The 23804-nt window shown below is 42.9% G+C and overlaps 1 protein-coding gene across 1 annotated transcript in view; it reads right to left on the reverse strand.

Moving 5' to 3' along the window:
* Nucleotides 1–23804, reverse strand: part of LOC118813042 (leucine-rich repeat-containing protein 75B-like) — a 58003-nt gene that overhangs the window by 24963 nt on the left and 9236 nt on the right. The window contains exons 2-3 of the mRNA XM_036578178.1: nucleotides 13518–13646; nucleotides 6217–6329 (exon numbers count right to left, since the gene is read on the reverse strand). Of these exons, the coding sequence (XP_036434071.1) occupies nucleotides 6217–6329; nucleotides 13518–13646 (242 nt within the window). The remainder of the gene's footprint in view (nucleotides 1–6216; nucleotides 6330–13517; nucleotides 13647–23804) is intronic.

Genomic DNA, 23804 nt, shown 5'->3' on the forward strand with positions numbered 1-23804 from the left:
AGTACCTGCTCTGTGAGGGTCCATGGGGTCCTGACCATTGAAAAACAGGGTAACAAAGTATCCAGAGAAACAGATGGACTACTGTCCATAACTGTTGAACTACAGAGTGATGGTCAGTGGAGCTGATAAAGTGGACAGTGAGTGTAGAAACAAGGAGGTGGACTTAACGAAGTGTTTGGAGAGTGTAGATACCATTACTGTCCAAAGAAAAACACACAACTCTATTTTTGTTGATTTTATGCCATTTTATGGCAGCCTTTACATTGTGTGAAGATGTCACGATGAATGGACCAATAGAAATGCTCCAAAAATATGGAATAAATCTCTATGAATGAACTTAGTTAAGAAGTTAAGGAGGTTTTTGCCATTTTCTGTAAAGTTACTCTTTTGGAGATGCGTTATTCTTCAGGCACTGATGATGTGTATAAAAAAAAAGTTTTGTAAATACGTAAACATAAACGTGCCTAACTTTTGCACAAGCTACATTTTATGTTTTATTTTCCAATATGTTAAATTATGTAGGATCAACAAACCAATAAAAACTTTTTTTTTAAATTTGTAATTTGACCCGGGGTGTCCACACTTTAACATATTGCCGCTGTCCAAAGAAAACCATGCATCTCCATTATTGTCATTTTTATTTTTCTACATCATTTTAACACTCCAGCTGTCCTTTATGTTGTGTGAAAACAAAAAGATGAATGGACCAATAGAAATGCTCCAAAATCACTTGGAATAAAGTCTCTTTACATTAACTTACATTAAATGTAAGAGTGATTTTGTCTTTTGTGGTAAAGTTCCTATTTTGGAGACACTTGTTTTTCGTTGGACAGTGATGTATATATTGCTGCTGTCGGAACAAAAAATCTCCGAAATGGTAACTTTACATGAGAAGGAAAAACACTTATCTTTGAGTGGAAGTTAATGGAGCTAGATTTTTTAAGTAAGTAATTTTGGAGCATTTCTATTGGTCCATTCATCACAAAATGAAAGGGCAGCTGGCATTTTCAAATTCTGCAAAAAATCGCAAACGACAAAAATGGAAATATGAGGTTTGGTTCCGACAGCAGTGATATATCCCTCCACTAACGCTGGAGGAAACACTCTCTTCCTTGTACATCTTTTCTTCTCCACCTCTCTATTCCTCTTTCCTCCGGCGTTTTTAGTTGGGCTTTGTCAGCGCGTGTCCTGCTCTCCCGCTGTGGAACACACACTGTCGGAACATTAATCATATTTGGTAATGGTATTATTGTATTAAGTGCTGGCTCCATCCACCCAGACCAAATCCCGACAATGAGCTCAGCAGTCTGAGGACGTCTCCACACGAGCTGCAGGGAAACTGATCCAAATTCATCAGAATAGAGAACAGACACCGATCTGTGGGGGAGGGGGGGGGGCTCTCAGTGCTGCTGCTTTTCTCATTTCCGTGTGAAAAGAGCTCCATTACGGTGATACGGAACATAACAGAACGAACATGTGCTCATTTCATCAGGAAAGAAGTGAATATGAATAGATGTGAGATTATAGGCAGAGCTCACGCTGGGTGAAATGCACAGTGAGTTGATTTAGTACCACCCTTGCATCTATGTGCACTGGCCATTTTAACAGAAACACCAATATACAGGGTGATTTATCCGATTTCAAAATGATTCATTTCTCTTGTAAATCGTTACAGATCAATTCAGTGAACTGTAAATGGTTTAAATGAGCATAAAGTTTATTATGTAATTGTACAAGGTCTCAATATGAACCTCCTCCAGCTGTACAGACAACATCAACACCATAGTCAAACTCATCCCATACTGGATTGAGCGTGTCGGGTGTCGCTGCACTCACGGCTCTTTCAGTGCGATTTCGGAGATCATCCAGTGTTGTGGAACCAACGACGAACGCTCTGAGCTGTTGGAGCTTCACTGCCCATGAAAATCACACTGCACAGTTATGACGGATTCACTCTTATTGAAGTGGAGAACGCAGAACACTTTCTGCTCAGGGGTCTCATCTCCTCTCAGACTGAAGGGGGAGCCATCTTCCGGTGACAGTTAGAAACTCTATGACCCCTCTTTCAATTGGATTGTGATTGGTTCCTCGGTGCCTCACGGTTGTAAAAATATGGCGCTTTGAAATCAGATGAATCTTTCTGAATCGCCCTGTATAGTTACAGGCTGCAGCGAACCTGCTGCTCTATGGTTTATTAGCCCCTCCACCCCATTCATCACTCGTTGAACGCAATAGGCTTTTATTCAGGAATGCCCACCTTTTTTTCAACGTTTCAGAGAGATTCAGAGTGGTTTGGTGTGAAATGGTTCAGATGTCTTTACAGTGGTGGTCCCCATGACTACAACACAGATATAGACATTTTATTTACTATCCAGAACCACCAGTGAACCTACACGAGTCTTCTGAGTTTATATGGAATGTTGATGATGGAAAATAGTGGAAAATCTGGAATAATAAGTTTTCTTTGGGGACTATTTTGCCTCACAGCGCCCTGCATGTATCCCTCCACCATGAATGGAGTTTAAGTTCTCTAAACTATCATAAAACAGTGTCTCAGTCATCAGGCAGTGAATTCATAACCATTTTATGTAGGAACTTTCTGTGAGGGAGCTTTTAGAGGTATATGCTTTCTTCTCTCTCTCTCCTCCTCTCTGATCATCACTCCTAATTCTGGCTCTGGTTTGTGGAACAGGCTCCAGCCTGCAGATTCTCTCAGAGCCCTGGAGAGAACCCAACACAAACACAGAGCACAGAACACTAGAGCTTTCAATTCAACACAACACACACTCACATGCGAATGCCCCGGTCATACGACGTTTTCTTGGTGAAAATAAGTTAACCCTCTCAGGTTGACAGTAGCAACGATTACAGTCTGATGATCCGTTAACAATCCGACTAACAGCTCAATCGGAATAGAATAAGTCCATGTAAACACCTCAGTCGGAATAGTCTAGTCCTGTTGAGATAATTCAGAATACAGTTTCTATCTGATTGAACGAGGTGAGTAATCCTGAATAATATCAGTGTAAACGCCTGTATCTGATTACATTCCCAATCGGAAAGTTTACACTGATCAGGCATAACATTATTGTTTCTACACTCACTGTCCATCTTATCAGCTCCACTTACTATATAGGTGCACCTTGTAGTTCTACAGTTACAGACTGTAGTCCATCTGTTTCTCTGATACTTTGTTAGCCCCCTTTACCCTGTTCTTCAGTGGTCAGGACCCCCATGGACCCTCACAGAGCAGGTACTGTTTGGGTGGTGGGTCATTCTCAGCACTGCAGTAACACTGACGTGGTGGTGGTGTGTTAGTGTGTGTTGTGCTGGTTCGAGTGGATCAGACACAGCAGTGCTGCTGGAGTTTTTAAACACTGTGTCCATTCACTGTCCACTCTATTAGACACTCCTACCTTGTCAGTCCACCTTGTAGATGTAAAGTCAGAGACGATAGCTCATCTGCTGCTGCACAGTTTGTGTTGGTCATCCTCTAGTCCCTCATCAGTGGTCACAGGACGCTGCCCACAGGACGCTGTTGGCTGGATATTTTGGTTGGTGGACTATTCTCAGTCCAGCAGTGACACTGAGGGGTTTAAAAACTCCAGCAGCTCTGCTGAGTCTGCGCTCCTGACTCATAGACCAATCAGAGTCTGAGCTCCTGACTTGTCGTTAGAAAAATGCTACCCTTCCAGGCAAAAATAAAAGTAAGTCTCTAGCACGCAGTGTTCTCTCTCTCTCATCTCTCTCTAGATCTGTCTCTCTCAAGCTCTCCCTCTCTCATCTCTCTCTAGCTCTCTCTAGCTCTCTCTAGATCTGTCTCTCTCAAGCTCTCTCTCATCTCTCTCTAGTTCTGTCTCTCTCATCTCTATAGCTCTCTCTCTCCTTCTCTCTCACTATATCCTCCTTCTCTAACTCTCTCTTTCTCATCTCTTTCTCCTCTCTAACACTCTCTCTCACTATCTCCTCTCTCTCTCTTTCTTCTTTAGCTTTTTCTCCCCTGCACAGATTAACTCAGGACAGAGCCATACGCACACACGCGCACACTCGCGCACACACACACACACACACACACACACACACACACAAATGCTAAGATATTGATCAGTTCTATCTCTTTAGCAGAACTCCGGTGCCAGATCATTGGTTCCGTCCGAACTAATGCACTCAGCAGGTCCTGCTCCAAAAGCCCTGCAGCACCTCCTGCACTTCATCAGGCAGCGGAGCAGACAGGAACACCAGCTCTGCTTCACACATATTTCGATATATCAAATAAAAACACTTGATAGAAATTGGCAGATATTAAATAATAATGTAACATGGCCGATTAGGTGTTTCTGCTTTTGTGGCCATAGTTACAAAACATGGCAGCAGGTACCCGTGGGCTGATGAGATCAATATGTCCCTTTATCTTACAGAAAAGACAATAATAGTGATGTAAAAATATATACGTTATATAAGAATCTTTGAATGCAGATTTCCGTGCATGTGCAGTCGTTGTGAGATTAATGGTACTGCAGAGTGGAGCTTAATGAGCTCTAATTCCTTACATTTATCTACAACCGCACTGCCAGAAATTACTGCACCGTTTCACCAGCATGACTAATGAAATCGGTTTGACAGGTGATGAATGAAGCTTGTACGTAGATGTGGATCGTAACTGAGTATCTCTTCAAAACATAAACAAACAATGCAATTATATATTAAACTTACATAGAAATAAAAACGTGAAGGAAGTTGTTTCAGATTCTGCACGATTATAAACAATCTGCGTCCTTTGTTCAATATAAACATTCAGTGTTGGGTAATAAAGGCTGTGTGGGTAGTAAGCACACTGTGCGGTGTTGAGCAGTAAGCACACTGTGCGGTGTTGAGCAGTAAACACACTGTGCGGTGTTGAGCAGTAAACACACTGTGCGGTGTTGAGCAGCAAGCACACTGTGCGGTGTTGAGCAGTAAACACACTGTGCGGTGTTGAGCAGTAAACACACTGTGCGGTGTTGAGCAGTAAACACACTGTGCGGTGTTGAGCAGCAAGCACACTGTGCAGTGTTGAGCAGCAAGCACACTGTGCGGTGTTGAGCAGCAAGCACACTGTGCGGTGTTGAGCAGTTAGCACACTGTGCGGTGTTGAGCAGTTAGCACACTGTGCGGTGTTGAACAGTAAGCACACTGTGCAGGGTGTTGAGCAGTAAACACACTGTGTGGTGTTGAGCAGTAAACACACTGTGCGGTGTTGAGCAGTAAACACAGTGTGCGGTGTTGAGCAGTAAGCACACTGTGCGGTGTTGAGCAGTTAGCACACTGTGCGGTGTTGAACAGTAAGCACACTGTGCAGGGTGTTGAGCAGTAAACACACTGTGCGGTGTTGAGCAGTAAACACAGTGTGCGGTGTTGAGCAGTTAGCACACTGTGCGGTGTTGAGCAGTAAACACAGTGTGCGGTGTTGAGCAGTAAACACAGTGTGCGGTGTTGAGCAGTTAGCACACTGTGCGGTGTTGAGCAGTAAACACAGTGTGCGGTGTTGAGCAGTAAACACACTGTGCGGTGTTGAGCAGTAAACACAGTGTGCGGTGTTGAGCAGTAAACACAGTGTGCGGTGTTGAGCAGTTAGCACACTGTGCGGTGTTGAGCAGTAAACACAGTGTGCGGTGTTGAGCAGTAAACACACTGTGCGGTGTTGAGCAGTAAACACACTGTGCAGGGTGTTGAGCAGTAAACACACTGTGCGGTGTTGAGCAGTAAACACACTGTGCGGTGTTGAGCAGTAAGCACACTGTGCAGGGTGTTGAGCAGTAAACACACTGTGCGGTGTTGAGCAGTAAACACACTGTGCTGTGTTGAGCAGTAAACACACTGTGCGGTGTTCCGGTAATAAGCACACTTTGTGATGCTGGGTAGTAAACAAACTCTGTGGTGTTGGGTAATAAAAGGGCTGCGTGGTGTTGGGTAAAGAGCAAACTTTGTGGTGCTGGGTAGAAAACAAACTAAGTTGTGCTGTGTTGGGTTATAAGCTATGCAGTGTTGGGTAATAAACAGGCTGTATGGTGCTGGGTAATAAAAAGGCCATTTGGTGTTGTGTAATAAAAGGTTGTTCGGTAAACACTTTACGGTGTTGGGTAATAAGCAGGCTGTGCGGTATTGGGTAATAAACACACTGTGCTGTGTTGGGTAATAAAATGCTGTATGGTGTTGGGTAATAAACAGTTAGCTCACCAGGCCTGAGCTTTCCTCCGGCTCATGCTCTGTCTCAGCCACTTGGAGTGCGGAGTGAGGTGATAGATCAGCTGCCTGCAGATTTTATCTGTCGACTTCAGCATGTCCGAATCCTAAAAACACAGACAGACAAGCTTCTTCACTTTCAGCTCTCCATACATCACGGTGCACGTCCGCAATAACCACACAGTAACTCAGCGACACTAACAGGTCAATAGTAAAAAATTCACTGCATGAAAATGGCCAAAATGTTATTTTGTTAAATATATGTTTAAAATGTATTCATTAGTATTAGTTATCATACGCCGATCAGGCATAACATGATGAGCACCTCCTTGTTTCTGTTCTCATTGTCCATTTTATCAGCTCCACTTACTATATAGGTGCACTTTGTAGTTCTACAGTTACAGACTGTAGTCCATCTGTTTCTCTGATACTTTGTTAGCCCCCTTTTACCCTGTTCTTCAGTGGTCAGGACCCCCATGGACCCTCACAGAGCAGGTACTATTTGGGTGGTGGATCATTCTCAGCACTGCAGTAACACTGACGTGAGGGTGGTGTGTTAGTGTGTGTTGTGCTGGTCTGAGTGGATCAGACACAGCAGTGCTGCTGGAGTTTTTAAACCCCTCAGTGTCACTGCTGGACTGAGAATAGTCCACCAACCAAAAATATCCAGCCGACAGCGTCCTGTGACCACTGATGAAGGACTAGAGGATGACCAACACAGACTGTGCAGCAGCAGATGAGCTATCGTCTCTGACTTTACACCTACAAGGTGGACTGACAAGGTAGGAGTGTCTAATAGAGTGGACAGTGAGTGGACACAGTGCTTAAAACTCCAGCAGCTCTGCTGTGTCTGATCCACTCGAACCAGCACAACACACGCTAACACACCACCACCACGTCAGTGTTACTGCAGTGCTGAGAATGACCCACCACCCAAATAGTACCTGCTCTGTGAGGGTCCATGGGGGTCCTGACCACTGAAGAACAGGGTAAAAGGGGGCTAACAAAGTATCAGAGAAACAGATGGACTACAGTCTGTAACTGTAGAACTACAAAGTGCACCTATATAGTAAGTGGAGCTGATAAAATGGACAATCAGCGTAGAAACAAGGAGGTGCTCATAATGTTATGCCTGATCGAAGTATAAATATATGTTCATACATATTTTTTTCCCATATGGTCTTGAAAAAGAATAATTGTGGTCGCAATTGCGACCATTTTAGTCGCAGTCTGGAGCCTGGACTGCTTTTGAATGAGGCTCAATACAGGGCAATCAATCAGAACAGAGCTCATTTACATATATCAGTCCTAAAGGCACAGTAGCAAAAACAGCCTGTTATATTAGGGACATAGGCATCAAGAGAGGCAGTGAAATAGTCGGGTAAAATAAAAAAATGTTTTTTGATATATAAAACCACACAGGGCCATTTAAAGGGCTAATGTGGAAATGTAAACATCACTGAACCTTCATAGTGTTACTGAGTTCCAGAGTTAGAGTTCAAAGCCAAGTGTGGCAAGTGAATATTTTAGCATTTAATTTGTGCCGCCCAAAGTTTGATTTCTCAATTTGGTTGGCAGATATTCAGCTGAAGCACAAAATCATAATCCTTTTGTGTGGATGAGAACACTAATCCAGTCTGTAATCCAGAACGGGGGCTGGATCTTCTGCTTTTGTTCAGACTCTGAGAGCGAGCGCTCAGTCGGCTGCAGGGGTTCGGGTGGAGGCGGCCTGGGGCTGTGAACCAGAGCATCTTCACACTGTCACAGCTCTGTCAGCCAAATATAACCACACAAACTCCGAGAGCAGACAGACTGGGAATCAACAAGAGGAGTCAATACAGCCTGGAAATGACCAGCTCTCTGAAGGAGGATGTGTAAGGGAATCGTTTCCCCCTCTTACCACAAACGCAGTCCATCAGCCAAGACAAGACAAGTTTGACGTCTGAAGTTCGCTTCTTTAGTTTCAGCACTGGAGCTACAAGGCTAATGTAGCTAACAAGCATTGGGCCCCACCAATTAGCACAGTGCTACCTGCATGCATCACAAACACCCTCCTCAAACTGTATCGAAGTAATTAACAAGGAATTCCACAGATTTTCAAAATTTCTTCTCGATTAACTCAAGATGTCGTTCAGAGTGGTTTGGTGTGAAACGCTCTGTTCTAGAGAAACTTACTGAGTCAGAGCTGTTCACAGTGGTGGTGATAGGAACCAGACATCCACCTCTAAAAGCTCCCTCACAGAAAGTTCCTACATGAAATGGTTATGAATTCACTGCCTGATGACTGAGACACTGTTTTATGATAGTTTAGAGAACTTAAACTCCATTCATGGTGGAGGGATACATGCAGGGCGCTGTGAGGCAAAATAGTCCCCAAAGAAAACTTATTATTCCAGATTTTCTACTATTTTCCATCATCAACATTCCATATAAACTCAGAAGACTCGTGTAGGTTCACTGGTGGTTCTGGATAGTAAATAAAATGTCTATATTTGTGTTGTAGTCATGGCGACCCCTGGTTCCTATCACCACCACTGTAAAGACATCTGAACCATTTCACACCAAACCGCTCTGAACCTCTCTGTTTACACCTCACACCCTAAATTAGGGGGTGATTTTGAAACATTTCCCCTTAAATAATTTCTAATAGAATTGATTATGTGGTTTCTGATACTGTATGACTGTTAGCTAAGAACAAAATTCAGGTTACCCCTATTTTTAACTATGCTAATGAACTTTAGTCGATACAGTATCAGAAACCACAAAATCAGGTCTATTAGAGATACTGAACAACTCCACACTGTTTGAAGAGTGTGTGATTTAGCCATGCTGTTAGCACCATGCTAATTGGGGCATCTAAGATTCTATTATTTCCTAGCTACGTTGGCCTTATAGCTCCAGGGCTAAAACTACAAAGCAAACTTCAAACACCAAACATGTCTCAGCTGCTGCATTGGGTGGAAAAAATGCAGCTGTGAACATTATTCTATATGAGTGACTTTGATAAGGCTTTAGGGGAAAAGGGACCGTCTCCATTCATTCCAACAGCAGCTGCTCGGCAGGGCAGGTTTCCACAGAGGTTCCTGTCCCGTTACGATTCCATGTTTTTTTCCAGTCAAGTAAAACTTCCCATTTGTCTCAATGTTTTGTTGACATCCACATTAAGATCCCAAGACACTGAGCACATTCCTGGCGCTTGTGTGCATTCATGTCTGAGACACGCCCACTAATCCTTATGATGCTTATTTTCTTCGTAAATGCCATCAACTCGGGTCAAACATGCAGGTCACCAGATGGAGACTCCGTCATACAGAGCGCCTCGATGAGGGAGCAGCCACACAGCGTAGGTGTTCGTGCAGGTTCATGTTGGCAGCAAATTCCTGCAGCCGTCTGTGCATCAAACATCTTGGCTAAAATCAGCAGTAGATACATTTTTAAAGCCTGAATTTTGTCCGTACTTTAATCCACGTTTATAGATAACAGTACACTTTAGAAATCACATACTCATGTCATGATCTAAGTCATGATCAGCGGTGCTCGTGCAGTCTTCAACCTGTCGCTGGTGGGCGGTCTGAAGCGAGAGCAGGTAGAGAGGGAGTTCGGCTGGATTGCGTCGTCAGGCAAACTGGATTTTTAAAAGCATGGGAGCCGGTAACACCCAGCGCTTAGCCAGCGTAGGCTGTATTTATTAACCCTCTGGGGTCAATGAACACGTCGGCATGTCAAATTAGATGTTTCTCAGTGTTTCTATTAATATCTTTGTGATGATCCAGTTCAGAAATCCAGTTCAAACACTTCCTGAATCTGTAGAGTCGCCCTTTCCATTCCATCTTATCACGAGATCATACGAGACTCACATCCGGAGTTATGAGCCTATGAAGAGGGGCTGAGATACACGTCATCTGCCTCTCACCGTGTGGAACTGGTGGATTTGTGTGTCCGTCTACATTCTGTGTGAAACTGACCAATGGGCACTCAGAAAATCATTAAAGACTGACCATCATGCCGGAAACCCTTCATTGTTGTGAAAATGTATTTCAAATACATAAAAATATGTCCATATATTTTCTCCTATATGGGTTACCAGCACTGCGATCTGCTTTTCCAACATTTTCATGTTAATGCAGCGGAACAATCTTCAGCGTAAACCAAGGTCAGTGCAGCTGACTTTTCTGTCTTTTCTGATTGGTCATTGCCGCCCCACGTCACTGCTCATTTGCATAAAGTTGAGCAAAGTTGAACTTCATGTCACAAGATTGCTAGCTGATCATCATCAAGTGACGCTGGCTGGAAGTGAATGACTTCCATAAGCTTCCATTACCCTACGTGATGATTTAGGCATGCAGTTAGCACCACGCTAATTTGTAGTTCCACTGCTTCTCAGCAACATTGGTCTTGTGGCTCTAACATAAAGCCAAAGAAGCAAACTTCAGACACCAAACGTCTGATTTACTACACTGGAGCGAATGAAGAGGGCTGAAACTGCGCTCTCGTGTTTTTCCCACCAAACTATCGCTCCAAACATCGTGGTCTTCCCTGGTGGTAACTGCAGATCAGCACATCCGCCCTGGTGGCCTTTGATTCTGCTTCCCAGTGAAAGCTTACAAAAAGATCCCACAAAGAATCCACACGGAGATTTACTCTCCAAGAGGTCTTACCGAACACCCCCCGCCCCTCACACGCAGTCTAATCTCCGCTCTTCTATATCCGATCTGATCTCACGCTGAGTTTGGACAGCAGAGCGATGAGAAATCAGCGCCTGCTCACGCTACAGTCCCACTGATCCGTATCTGCGGCGCTGTATATTCGTCTGTTCTTATCTGGAGGAGCCTCCGTGGGAAATAGAGCCGACATTGAGGAGATTAAAATAATGTGATTACAGACTCGGAACGTGTAGAAATCTTCAAAGATGGGAAGGAAGTGAACTGAATGCTAATGGAAGCTAGCAGATGTTTTCTAAATTGAATTTTAGGGAAAGTTTTTTGTCAGGAGCCAGATGAAAATGATTTGTTGTACTGATTTACAAGTAGTGTGTCTGCCTTAAAAGTTTGAGTTTATTGAAGATCTAATAGTCATTGAGTAGAACAATAACTGCTGCCTGCCGACGTATTATTTGAAGTTCAGCAAAATCTGAATTTAAAATTTTGAAGTCATGTCCAAGTTGAATGTTTCCATAAGACACCGCCTGCTGAGGTTCCTCCGTTGGTCCAGCGTAGATGTTTTCTTCGGTCACCATCATGAAATTTTAGCTGAAAATGTATTGTCACATAAAAAAATGGCGATTCATGATTTCTCATGTTCATTGTATGCAGTTGTTACAGCACAAGCCTAAAGAGGCCAAATTGCCTGATTAGCCATCATGCCTCCTAGATATGTTTGATTACTAGCTAATACTGGTTGTACTGTTGAAATGATACTGCACTGCTGTGCAAATGTCTACACTTACACAGACCTTTCGGCTTGTAGGTTGAGACCGCGGCGTTGCATCAAGCAGCCGGGCGAGCGAGGAGTGCCATAAGCAGAGCACACGGAGAGCCAGCTGTTCTCCATGCCAGGGTAATGGCTAATGGCTAACCCCAAGAGACTGGCCTTTCTTTCCACTCTCTTTTCCCCATTAACTCATTACAGTCTGATGTCACTGCTTTGACAGTAAACTAGACTAACTGACCTCAGGCTGCAGCCACTACACGAGAGGTGAGGGACTCAGCAAGTTCTGCACTGTCTGTACGTCACATTAACTGCATGTATCTGCATACCGGTATAACAGTAATGACAAAACTAACATGTCGCCCTACAGTTCCCATAATCCTGTATGTCAGCACTGATGCAATCAGAAGAAAAAAATGTTAAATCAACTATATCAGATCTGATCTCAAGCTGAGTTTGGACAGCAGAGCGATGAGAAATCAGCGCCTGCTCACGCTACAGTCCCACTGATCCGTATCTGCGGCGCTGTATATTCGTCTGTTCTTATCTGGAGGAGCCTCCGTGGGAAATAGAGCCGACATTGAGGAGATTAAAATAATGTGATTACAGACTCGGAATGTGTAGAAATCTTCAAAGATGGGAAGGAAGTGAACTGAATGCTAATGGAAGCTAGCAGATGTTCTCTCGATTAAACTTCAGGGAAAGTCTTTTTTCAGGAGCCAGCTACAGTTAAGGAAGATTTGTTGAATTAAACTAAAAAGTAACTGGGCTGCCTTAAAGTTTGAGTTCACTGAAGCTCTATTAGTAAGTAAACAGAACAATAATCGTTATCTTGGAATCTGTCAATGTATTATTTGGAGTTCAGTAAAACCTAAATTTTAAGTTTTAAAGATATGTCCGAATCTAATGTTTGAATAAGACGCTGCTGGATGTACTGATACTACACTGGTGTTCATGCAAATTGCTCCTCCAGCTGTTTTTTATTAGTACCCATTACTTTTCCAGCCTTTTGTTGCCCTGTCCCAACTTTTTTGAGGTGGTGCTGCTGATATCTGTTCTATGTTCTATTGTGAATAAAATATGGGTCTATGAGATTTGCAAATCATTGCATTCTGTTTTTATTTACATTTATTTACATTTTAAACAGCATCCCAACTTTTTTGGAATTGGGGTTGTATAAAAAGACCATGACTAACACTAACACAGTTAAATGCTAACAACTAGCAGTGAGCTGTCTGTATTTTGGCAATGTTTTGATGTACTGCTGCATTCAAAGCGTGTCTCAAATGCGTCTCGGTTGCAGGAATCTTCATCACAAAGCTGCCTTCTAAGGCACTGACCTACAAGCCAGCAGAATACTTATTAGGATGTGAATTCTGACTAATTTTGATGAGTATTCATAGGAGCTAATGAACAAATATTCACTTGACCAAACAAAATTAGTGTAGAGCCGTAGGCTTATCTTTTAGCCGATACCACTGCTGTTAAGAGGCTAAAAAATCAGTGATACAAAGATTTTGCAAAACATAGAAGAACACATTTAAAAAAATGTTTTATTTAAAAATAGCCAAGGGAAACGTGTAGGTTTTTGTATTGGATAACAGAGGCTAACTCTTCAGACAAGCTAATAAGCTTGAATAGAGCTAACAAGTACACAGTCGGACTCTGACGAGGATTTAGTGCCATTTTTAGTCCAGAGGTTAAATGTAAACCTTTTGCTTTACACCTGCATTTGTATGTGGTTTGGCCTCATCCGTATATAATCCTGATACTCAAGACACATAAGGTGACCAGGTGTAAACGAGGTCTATATATTCCAAATCAAAACTGAAACGCTAAAGATTCCACAGTGTGTAGATCAGTCTGACCTTCTTAGGACACTGCATGTCTCTGGCGAGGCTCAGGAGCAGCTCGTGAGAAATGGGGTCCACCAGGTTCAGGAAAGCTGCGTTCTTGTAGAGGATGTCGTTCAGGGACGTGCCCTCTAAGCCCAGGTCCTGCCAACACACAAAACCACACAACACAGATAAAATATGTCTTTTATCAGTGATTAACATTTCATTGTGACTACACAGTGTAGAAAAGCCTTTTTGAAAGACAGCGTTAGTGGGAAATCATAACTCATCCTCTTCTTGTACTGTGACGCGTTTGTGAGTGAAACACGGCATCAGTGAGGGTCTCTGAGCGAGCCGAGTGTCGATCCTTCTTCAGGAATGTCCAGTCTTATTCGCAAAGGGCTGGTGTGGCTGCAGGTTTTTGTTGCAACAAAGCAGGAGCTCACGTGCAGAAGTCAAGTGATTGAGTGATGTGGCTGATGAAGCAGAATGAAGGAGTGATGTGGCTAAAGAAAAGGAGTGATGAAATGATGCGGCTGTTGAAGCAGAGGGATACAGTGATGTGGCTAAAGAAAGGAAGTGATGGAGTGATGCAGCTGTTGAAGTGGAGTGTTGGAGTGATGCGGCTGTAGAAGTGGAGTGTTGGAGTGATGCGGCTGTAGAAGCCGGGTGTTGGAGTGATGCGGCTGTAGAAGTGGAGTGTTGGAGTGATGCGGCTGTAGAAGCCGGGTGTTGGAGTGATGCGGCTGTAGAAGTGGAGTGTTGGAGTGATGCGGCTGTAGAAGTGGAGTGTTGGAGTGATGCGGCTGTAGAAGTGGAGTGTTGGAGTGATGTGGCTTTAGAAATGAAGTGTTGGAGTGATGCGGCTGTAGAAGCAGAGTGATACAGTGATGCGGCTGTAGAAGCCGAGTGTTGGAGTGATGCGGCTGTAGAAGCAGAGTGTTGGAGTGATGTGGCTGAAGAAAAGGAGTGATACAGTGATGCGGCTGTAGAAGCAGAGTGATACAGTGATGCGGCTGTAGAAGCAGAGTGATACAGTGATGCGGCTGTAGAAGCAGAGTGATACAGTGATGCGGCTGTAGAAGCCGAGTGTTGGAGTGATGCGGCTGTAGAAGCCGAGTGATACAGTGATGCGGCTGCAGAAGCAGAGTGATAGTGATGTGGCTGTATAAGCAGAATGATGAAATGATGTGGCTAAAGAAAAGGAGTGATGGAGTGATGCAAGCGTAGAAGCAGAGTGTTGGAGTGATGCAGTAGTAGAAAGGGAGTGACTGAGCCTGGGCTGTGAAAGTGGCTCCACAGGGTTATTAATATTCAGATCCTGATGCTTTTATCCGTCATGGCCGGCGTATTCCGGTACAGGTCTTTGCACTCCCTCCTGCTGGAGAGTGTGAGCTGTAATGTTTTTAGCTGCAGGCTAACTGTGCCACACTGGGGACGGGACGCCCACACGGATCCACCTTACCGTCCCAAACTCCCTCGCTCAGGCACTCAATACTCTCCCTCTTTCTGTTTTTCTTTATTCTCTTTGCTTTTGCTCTTTTCTCTGTCCATTCTGTCTGTTTCCCTGTCTCTCCCACATTCTTCCTTTATTTTCCTTTCTCTCTGCTCAGTCCTTATTTCTGTATCTCTCTGCACATTTTTTTCATTCTGTACCATCACTGTCTCTCTCTCTCTCTCTCTCTCTCTCTCTCTCTCTCTCTCTCTCTCTCTCCCCATCATTTCACAACTCAGACATCTATCTATCAGACAGTTCTGCACATTTAGCTCCCTTAATGTTTTGAACCAAGACCTTTGACAGGACAGGGACATTTGACTGACAGGCAAAAATAACCAATCACAGACCTTTGTTTCAGTGTGATATGAAGGGACAGGAGAGTTTCAAAACAGAGCTACACATCCGTGGGATGGAGGATGCACTCTTAAAAAGTAACCCTTCAGTGTTTTGCTTTCCGGAGCTTTTTTGTTAAGCAGAATTTATCGAAGGTTTCTTGGAGAAATTTTTGGCTGTATATCATCTTTTGTTTTCTCAAGAGTGAGAAAATGTATGCATGTTTATTTCATGAGAAATCAAATAGAGAAAGCTGAATGTCCAGCAAAGGTCCAAAATAAATCCAGCTTTAACAGCCCAAAATGCACCCAGCAGCTACAGACTACTCTCTCCCTACAACTGCGAACTGAACCGCAACTGTAAAAGTGAAAATAGCTCGCAAAAACAACTAACAAGGATCATACAGGCCTTAACATCAGTTAGGAAACAAAACTCACTTCATTCATGGCAACAACAGCAGAGGATAAACTAATGAATGAACTGTAAGTTAGTTTCTCCGGAACGTGCGACGTGCAGACATTTTTACATGCCCCATTGTCATTTGCTATACCACTGACCACAGTTTGGGAACCACTACTCTAGACCTAAAACAAAACTCACTAATAGAACCGTGTGCTCACATAAAACACACATATCCAAAAGACAAGATATTTAAGAACAAACATAACACTGCTGTCAGAAGAAAAAACGAAACGATAACTTTACAGAGGAAGGAAAAAACTTACTTTACTTTTAATGTAAGTTAATGGAACCAGACTTCTTTCCAAGTCATTTTGGGCCCTCTCCTTTGGTCCATTCTTCATGGAATTTACAGGGCAACAGGCATTTTCAAATTAGGTCAAACTGAAAACTGAAAAAACGACAAAAATGGAGATACAAGGTTTTCTTATGACAGCAGCGATAAAAGCTCAACAAAGTCTGCAGTAGATAGTTTGCACACACTGACCCCTTTAACTCAGCAGTAATAAAAAGCTGCTGGCTGAAGAAGCACTTCGCCGTGATGTCCTTGTGACCCCATCTGCCTTAATGAAAACAGATCCAGCACAGCTCAGCTGCAATGAGGCTGGACACCAAGTCTCAGGCCATCACGCTAATGTCAGAAACGTTCTCTATGCAAGTATGCGAGCGCAAATGGCCGCGCTTGGCCAACAACTCAGTGTGCATGCTTACATTATTCAGTACTGAAGGGGGCGCTAGAGGACAAATGAGAAGCTCTACTGCTATTCCATCAGCCTCAACAGCTAAATGTGGACAGCAGAGGAGAGTGAGCCGCTGGACCTCTTCTGCTGGAATGGAAAGGCCATAATGTGCCATATTTTTAAATGTTTTTGTAAGTCGTTTTTGCGTGAGACTTAACTGCTCGTTGACAGCAGCTGAGAAACCATGCTGGCAGTACAAAAGCACTTGGACAGGCTTGGCTGTTATAGCGCCCCCTACTGTAACGTTAAAAATGCAGCTTGCACTTGCTCTTGCGTTATGAAATGTGTCATTTTTGAATGCAACCATGCGCGAAACCCTGTCTGCACAGCTTACAGTGTCTCTATTCGCGTTCTTGCATAAAGTACAACCCCAGTTCCGAAAGAGCTGGGACACTGTGCAAAATGTAAATAAAATCTAAAATGCAATTTCATTGAAAATAGTACAAAAACAACATATTAAATATGAAACTGAGAATTACCATTTTTGAATTTGATACCAACACACATTCCAAAAATTTGGGACGGGGGCAACAAAAGGCTGGTAAAGTTGTGTAATGCTAAAAAACACCTGGTGGTTAATTGGAATCAGGTCAGTAACATGATTGGGTATAAAAGAGACTCTCAGAGAGGCTGAGATTTTCAGAAGTAAAGATGAGGAGGGGTTCACCACTCTGTGAAAGACGTTTCTCAACATAAAATCATGTTCGGCCGGTTCGTTCGAAACCTCTTCAAACACAGAGCAGTTTGATGAGTCTCTTCTAATTTTTTTGGTACAGAAACATCAGACTAAATGTTTATGAGTCTCAGCAGCGCAAAATTATGACGAATGTCGAGTTGGATTGACGTAAAAGTTGCATGAATTCCGATCTGGCTGTTCAGAGTCGCATTGCCGCAGATCGGATACGTATTGGATTTCAGTACCACATATGAAAGCGTCTCAAATCGGAATTGAAAACGTCAGATTCAATGCGTTTTTTGCTGTTCACACTGCCACACAGATGACTCATCTGTGTCACATTTGAGGAAAAAGATCGGATTTGGGCCACTTTTACCTGCTGTGTAAACGTAGCCTAAATTTCTCTGGCTCTTTTGGAAGTGTCTCGGCAAGGCTGCCTTGGGTGCGCCTAAGTCGGATACAAATTTGTGAGATTTCGGTGTCCATATCTTGGGTTCCCTGAAGACTAGCAATCCAGGGCATATCACGCGAATAGGCACATCACACTCTACTGGGGTTTGGAATCTGGCTTTGATCTAACATTTCTAACATCAAAGATCAGATATCGAATGTTATCATCTCCGGGTTCCTTGAAGACCAGCGATGCGATCCAGGGCTGCAAAGTATCTCCTTCTCCTGACGTTTTATTCATGACAGTGATGAGTCAACATTGATTAAACTGTCGACTCCCTACCTTCACATAACTTACTGACGTAGATTAAATATGCTGGAGCACTTGCTTGTAGTGCATCTGTAGCAATTACAACTTCTCAATGATCTTGTATCACAAACGCTGCTCATTTTCCCCCTCTTAAACTGCTTAGACCCTGAGTTCCTTACTTGAGTGTCTGGTCTACCACAAAATGATTATCTCAGGTACTTCAAAGGTCCAGGTTTCCATACACTTTTATGCATGTCTTGACATCCAATTACAAAGATTTGATGGCAATTACCAAATAAAATCACCAAAGTTCGGTTGGATGTGGGGTGCATACATTACTGCGAAATTAATTTGGTGAATAAATAACGTAAAAGTGAACGAAATACAGTCACCGATCATGTGTTTCCATTTTTGGAGTGTTTTTGAACTGATGGGTAAACAGACAGAAGGTGGACCTGAGCCGCCATGTTAGTCACTGCTTTCTGCCTCTGCACTATACACATAAAATACAGCCATAAAATGAAACACATCAACAGATTTCTCTGTAAACTTGCTCCGTATTTCTCTACAAGTGTTTCATTCTCTTGTCCAGGGCTGATGGAAAGTCTGTCTAAAGCTCCATTATAGCTGGATTAGTGTTATCTTGGAAGGTGCTGTAATTTCCGTGATTACCGACAAGATCTGTGATTCTAATCCATGATGAATGTGCAATATCCGAGGATTTCACATATCTGCTAAGTAATAATTCCGGCACAAATTACCTTCTATAATTCGCCAAACTCAGAGCTTCAGTATTAACAGTCCTGTTTGAATTGAACCTTGTAACAGACAATGGGGCCTCTTGTTATTTTTGTCGAGCAGGAGATGAAGCTAACAGCAAAAATGGAGCTTGACTTGGAAGTTTATCCCAAGACTAAAGAGGACTGCTGTAATCTACATTTTGGTGATGGCCCAATTAGGAGGAGAATGAAATTTGAATATCTTGAAAGTAGGTTTCAGAGTGATTTATGTCCTTTTGGGCGGCTCTTTATTTGCCTAGCTTTGTTCTATCAGGTATTAACTAAGAGTTTGTTTTTGTTGTTTGTAGCCATTTGATTTTAATTTGAACACTGAAATAAATGTATGACGTTTCGATCTGGACTAAGTGAGGTAATCTGGGGAAATTGCACTGATACTTTATCCCCTACAAATTATTCATTAGCCTAACTGTACTTGGTTGGTGTTAACTGGGAGTTTTTGCTGTTTGCTTGGCTGACATTTCAACACAGGCTGTAACGTTTTAAGCCGGGCTTTGCAGGGTAATTTGGTGAATTTAGATGGGCGGCAGCAGTGATCTAATTTCACACCGGCAGTGACTTTTCACCTCCTGTTGCCCGAACTGCAGGTCGCTCCTCGCCTATGGGCATTTCTGAATTTGAGCTGTGGTTTCACTGACACCAATAACAGATGCATTCCTGCTAAAAATAAAAGTCCTAAAGACCAAACGCTTGTCTATAAATTTAATCCCTGCATAGTGCATCATTGGCTGTGTTTACATGCAAAGGTTTTTGCCAATCAGACGGAATGATCTACTCAGCACTCTGATGAAAATCTTTGTATATATGCACACTCTGATCCAAAATTATGTGTGTAGAGTACCACTTAGTGTAGACGTTACCAGGACAACCAGCATCATGCGAGTCCAGTCGGAGTGAGCCGAGCAGCAGTGAGTTACTTGAGAGTTTAGTTGGAGCTTTCGTGTTGTTAATTGCTTTAAAATTATGGCCGACTCAGGAAATTATACTTTGTGTATTTACTAAAAGGAAGACTTCACGTCCTGCAACATTCTAAGACCCTCCATGCAGCCTGTTGACTATCTTTAAGTCTTTTAAAGCTCAAGCATAAACTTCGTCTCCTCTGCAGACCAGTTTCTGCTCCCACCATGTTGAACATTATGACTTCCACTATGGCGCAAACGCACATGCGCAGAACGCACTTAAACGTTTTCTATTCTGATTGAGCTATTAGTAGGATTAATAAAGCATTACCTGGCTGCATATAAATGTGGCTATTGTCTGTGTAGTGTGTGAAGAAAACAGGGGTTGGTGAACAAAAAAAAGGTGCATACAGTTTTACTGTAAAGCATAATTTCAGTTATGCAGTTAAATTAAATTTACAGTGGAATGGGAACCTGGCTAGTGTGGCACTGTCACTGCATTTGAGCAATTTTAGTATTTGAATACTTATGCTTAACCGTGTACTCGAGTACCCGGGCACACCCCTACTTCACAGACGACAGAGACATCAACATCAGTAAAGTTGTAGCACCGCTGACTGTAGAACCCAAAATGACCTTTCCATCAGTGCGGAAGCTCCACCAGCGCTGTCACTGCCGGACAATCAGCCTTGCTCCAGTTGCGTTAATTCGCTGACAGCAATTCTAAAACACAGAGCCCATTTTCACTGCCGTCGTGATAATGTAAGTCAGTCTTAATAAAGGTTTGGAGTTCACATAATTGACCCTGGAATGTGAAAACACACACACACACCCACACACTGCAGATCGCTGTAGCGGGTCTCCGGTGACGCGGCTCTCTCAGCGCGGCCCTCAGCAGCGTCTCTGTTGATTACACATGCTGCTCTCTGCCACGAGCTGTCAAATCCTCAAAGTAATTAACTGCAGCTCTGTCTGTGGTGGAGGGGGGGGCGTGTAGAGGGGGGAGGAGGAGATGAAGGTGACCAACCGAGAGTAGAAAGACAGAAAGAGACTGCAACAGAGAGAAAAAGAGAGAGATAGAGAGAGAGAGAGAGAGAGAGAGAGAGAGAGAGAGAGAGAGCACGCAGAAGAGATGGAAAAGACCAACAGGAAGAAGAAAGACGAAGAGACCGTAAGAGACGAGGAGAGAGAGAGGACAGATGGACAGAGAGGGAGAGGAGTGAGAGCCAAAGAGGCTGAGAGAGGGATAAAGAGAGAGAGAGGGAGAGAGGGGGAGAGAGAGAGAGAGAGAGAGAGAGAGAGAGAGAGAGAGAGAGATAGAGAGAGACAGAGACGGGGAGAGAGGGAGAGAGGGGGAGAGAGAGAGAGAGACAGAGACGGGGAGAGAGGGAGAGAGGGGGAGAGAGAGAGAGAGGAGAGAGAGAGAGAGAGAGAGATACCCACGAGATGCAACAACACTTTTGGAGCGATGCTGAAACCGACTACAGGCTTGACAAAATTATTTAAATATTCTTCATCTTCTAGATGATGGATGTTCATATTTTTTGCTGAAGTGACCTGATGTTTTAAAAAAAAAAGGCACAGCTAGACATTTGAGTTTTAGGTTATGTTTATGTCACGTTTTATTCTGTGAGTTTATTGGCTGGTTGTAAAGCAGAAATTATTGTCTGACTCATGTAGACCCTGGAGTTTTCCCATTATCTGATTACTCAAGAGCATGAAAACATGCTGAACCAGTTACAGACACAATCTGATTTTCTGCAGTCATCAGATTATTAAGTGTAAACACACCAAACCAGTTACTGATGCAATTTGATTTTCAATTAATTATCAATTATTAATTATCAATTTCCTTTGGCTATTTTTGAACAATAAAACATTGTATGAAATGTATTCATCTATGTGATGCTAATGTTTTGTGCAACACCAGTGCTAAACGGCCATTTTTTCCTTCTCTGCAGTTACTAGTTTATCTGTTTAACTCTTATGGATACTCAAATATCAAAATTTGTCTGAATGCTCATCCCTAACTAACTTTCAGGCACACAAAGAATTTCTTTCAAAATACCAGATTTGTTGATAAGAACAAGTTAAAAAACCATTAAACTAAAATAGATTTTGGGTGAGATTTTTTAAGTTCAGGGTCAAAGGTCATTTCTGAGGTGGTTTCTCTGAGTAACCACTGTGCACTAAGTGGTGCTGACTATATCATTTGCATTTTTAATTTAATACTCAGCTTGCTCTGTGATTTTATTGTTTTGTTTCAATTTTTGTGACAAAGATTAGGGCTGGGCGATAAAAAGATAACGATAATTATCGCAATATAACTTTCCTTGATAGAACTATCATAAATGTTCGATAAATGTTAGATATAATAAACTATTCTCACACTTCCATGTTCTAGCGACAGATGTGGCATTTTCTACTGCGACACTACTCCGCTGTCGCCACGAGAGGGCGCACTTCCGAGTTTTTCAACATGATTAGTGACGGAGGGGGCGACAAGTAAAACGAGTCATACATTCCCTGTTTGAGAGGAGCGATCGGCGATATGCTCTCCTGTGACGAGTGCGAGTGACGAGATCAGCGGCGTAACTACTGTCCTACAGTGAACTCACCTCTCTCCTAACATCCTAACGAGCTTTAGCAGCGCTAAATCACGTCTGCTCCTCACAACTACAGCACTGTTACAGCGCTCAGTCATATGTTAGTATTAGTGCATTCACAAGCAACGAAAGTGAAAGAAAGAAGTGGGTTCTTGTTAATTACAGCCCTGATTTAAACGAAAGTAAACTGACGAAGCTGTGAGGCATTGGAGAGTGGGAGAACGCTAGCTTCCCAGGCTAGCTGTTTTTAGCAGCTTGCTAACTTGAAGCAGCGCTCAGTCACTTGCATGGCAAATTGATCATTTGAATACTGTGATATGCTCTGACATGGATGTGGTAGGAGTGATGGCAGTGAGGCGGTGTGATCCATCACTGACGTACCGAGCCAGCTAATGTATGCTGTTCGTATTAAGCTGACATTGTTGAGAAACTAAACAGTTTAGCACTTGTAACCAGGTAGCCAAGCACTCGTCACCAGACAGCTAAAATGATCTGTTTTCTTTCTTAAATTATGAATATTACCAGAAACGTATTGATATAAAATGTTTTTATCGTGATAACATTTTTGGCCATATCGGCCAGCCCTAACAAAGATAAAAATCAGTTCTTTGTCCTGCTGATGCGCAGCCCAAATTTGCACTCCGTGCACATCCATTTTGTGCGATGCAAACCCTTCTTAGTGCTGTGCTCACACTCTCACACTGGGAGATGAGCAGCCTCAGATGTTTGGTTTGTGGTGTGGGAACTCAGCCCGTCTTTCTCCTTTCTCAGCTGAGTGTCTTCAGTCTTGATTAGTATTCATCCTGGCCTTGACTAAACCTGTTACCAACAGACTTCCTTCAAGGTCATCTTGTCATTCGGAAACTGCTTACTTTCCAGAATGTGTGCATTTACATCTGGGTCACTGCCCTGGTCACTCCCACTACCTCTGTCGTTTTCATTTCCCTGGATTCCATAACTGCCCGGATCTCCCTCATAATCCTTTTGACTGCTCTCACTCTCGCTACATGAAGAATCTGATGGGACGGCTTCCAGCAAGTCTTACTACCTCCTCAGCACTCATTTCTGTTCTTCCATGATGCCCTGTGATATACAGTATAAATCAAATTAGCTCTGTGAAATATCATCAAACAAAATCAACACAATGTTATCCTATAGGCACAATGTCTTTCACCATTTCTCCATGTGATCATGTGTTTGCCCTAAATGCACTGCGGTTACTCTAGGTAACCACCAATTTTTATCTATGTGCCATCTACTTCACATGTATTCACAGTGGTTACCAGACAAAACCACCACAGTTTAGCCTTATAAAATGGATATATTCGTTATTTTAATTGTTATTTTGTTCATTCTCGTTCTATAGCATGTTATCTACGATTAAAAACTACAGTAATACATACACAACCATCCTGGATCACCTGGTAATAGCTGTCTGTTTTGATTATACACTCTTAAAAAAAAGTGGGTCTTCAATAGTTCTTATAGAAAATGGTTCTATAGAGAACCATAAACACTCAAGAAACTTTTGCATGATTGAAGAGTTCTCTGTATGGTGAAAGCGTTCTTCAGATTGATGGAGAATGTGCTGTAGATGGTTCTATACAGAAAC

Source organism: Colossoma macropomum, unplaced genomic scaffold, assembly GCF_904425465.1.
Source record: "Colossoma macropomum unplaced genomic scaffold, Colossoma_macropomum, whole genome shotgun sequence".
Classification (NCBI taxonomy): domain Eukaryota; kingdom Metazoa; phylum Chordata; class Actinopteri; order Characiformes; family Serrasalmidae; genus Colossoma; species Colossoma macropomum.